The sequence below is a fragment of the Nicotiana tomentosiformis genome, chromosome 5 (assembly GCF_000390325.3).
Source record: "Nicotiana tomentosiformis chromosome 5, ASM39032v3, whole genome shotgun sequence".
NCBI lineage: Eukaryota > Viridiplantae > Streptophyta > Magnoliopsida > Solanales > Solanaceae > Nicotiana > Nicotiana tomentosiformis.
In genome coordinates, this window is record NC_090816.1 from 102,929,354 (window position 1) to 102,930,590 (window position 1,237).

Below are 1,237 nucleotides of genomic sequence, written 5' to 3' on the forward strand. Positions count from 1 at the left end.
CTTTAGGCCGGCCCTGGAACTCTCTCCCCACAAAACAATAGAACATCAGCTAACTAACTACCAAGAAAAGTTCCCACCAACAAATAAAAGGAAACCATCATATACAAGCAAAAACAACAGCAAATTCCAATCAATGGGATCCTGTATATTCTTTTTCTTTATCAAATAAAATCAGAGACCTAGAATCCAACAAGGAAACATATCATCAAAAACATAATCACATATATAAGAAAGCAAAGTATTCCCAGAACAACAACCACAACCATAGGATAAGCTCAGCAGCAGTAACTTCAATATAGCCAAGAAACATATGATAACGATTACAGCACCAGAAACTAAAAAGTGGGGTTCGAATATATTTATTATTCATGTCAACCCACAAAGACTATTATTAATATTTCACTTCTTGAGACTGCCACGGATACCGGGTTTAGGCTTGGTGTTGCTGGGCTCAGCAACAACAGTGGCATGAAGATTGGTGAGCTTGGCTTCATCAAAGGGAATCTTGGGATGTCGAGCATCGTGATGGATCTTCATAGACTTCATATCAGGTGCTGTCACTTTGCAGAGCGGGCATTCCAGCTTGGCGTGTCCACCCTTTTCGATACCACTCCTATCGGCTAACCCAGCTTTTCCCCCTCCCCTGTTGGTCAGCGCTGCGTCTGCCTTTGCAGCTAACTCCTTCGCTGTGTGCTTCTTTGGCTTTGCTTTTCCTGTCATGGCGATTGGGTGTGTGGGTCGGGTATTGGATTCTTTGAATGGTGTCTCTTTGAGGCGAAGGAAACTTTGGGAGAGAAAACCCTAGGGTGGATCCTAATTTGTATTGCAAGGGGGATGTATAAAGGGCAAAAAAATGGATTCCTTTTGTTTTTTTATTTTTATTTTTTCATTTTGCAGGAAAGAATTGGTATGAAGTGAAGTATACCGAACAAATTGTCACTCCAAGAGAAAAAAAAAACGATAAAAAGGTTTAAAACTACCCTTGTACTTTGCGAAATGGTTATTCATGCCCACCATTAAAAGTTTTGCTTCAAGAAAAAAAATCATTGTTATCCAAATGTATCGCATACGTCCTTCATTTTTAACAGACTCTAGCTGATTTGAGGAAAAGATTCAAGATTCAAACATAACAAACTTATCCAATTTTATTTTCAGTCCATTTATATTCTACCATTAGCAATTTATCTTATATTTGTCCTAACAATTAATCGCCCTTGTTTTCTTCCTCTCCCTCTCT

At 38.9% G+C, this 1,237-nt stretch overlaps 1 protein-coding gene across 1 annotated transcript; it reads right to left on the bottom strand.

Moving 5' to 3' along the window:
• Positions 1–200: 200 nt before the first annotated feature.
• LOC104099781 (protein METHYLENE BLUE SENSITIVITY 1-like) lies at positions 201–851 on the bottom strand. Its single transcript, XM_009606888.4, has one exon. It carries the CDS (start codon positions 718–720, stop codon positions 400–402), a length of 321 nt encoding a protein of 106 aa, XP_009605183.1. The 5' UTR covers positions 721–851; the 3' UTR covers positions 201–399.
• Between the last annotated feature and the right edge of the window lie 386 nt (positions 852–1,237).

Bases quoted from the DNA above. Each gene is read 5' to 3' on its own strand.
- LOC104099781 (XM_009606888.4), bottom strand. From the start codon at position 720: ATGACAGGAAAAGCAAAGCCAAAGAAGCACACAGCGAAGGAGTTAGCT.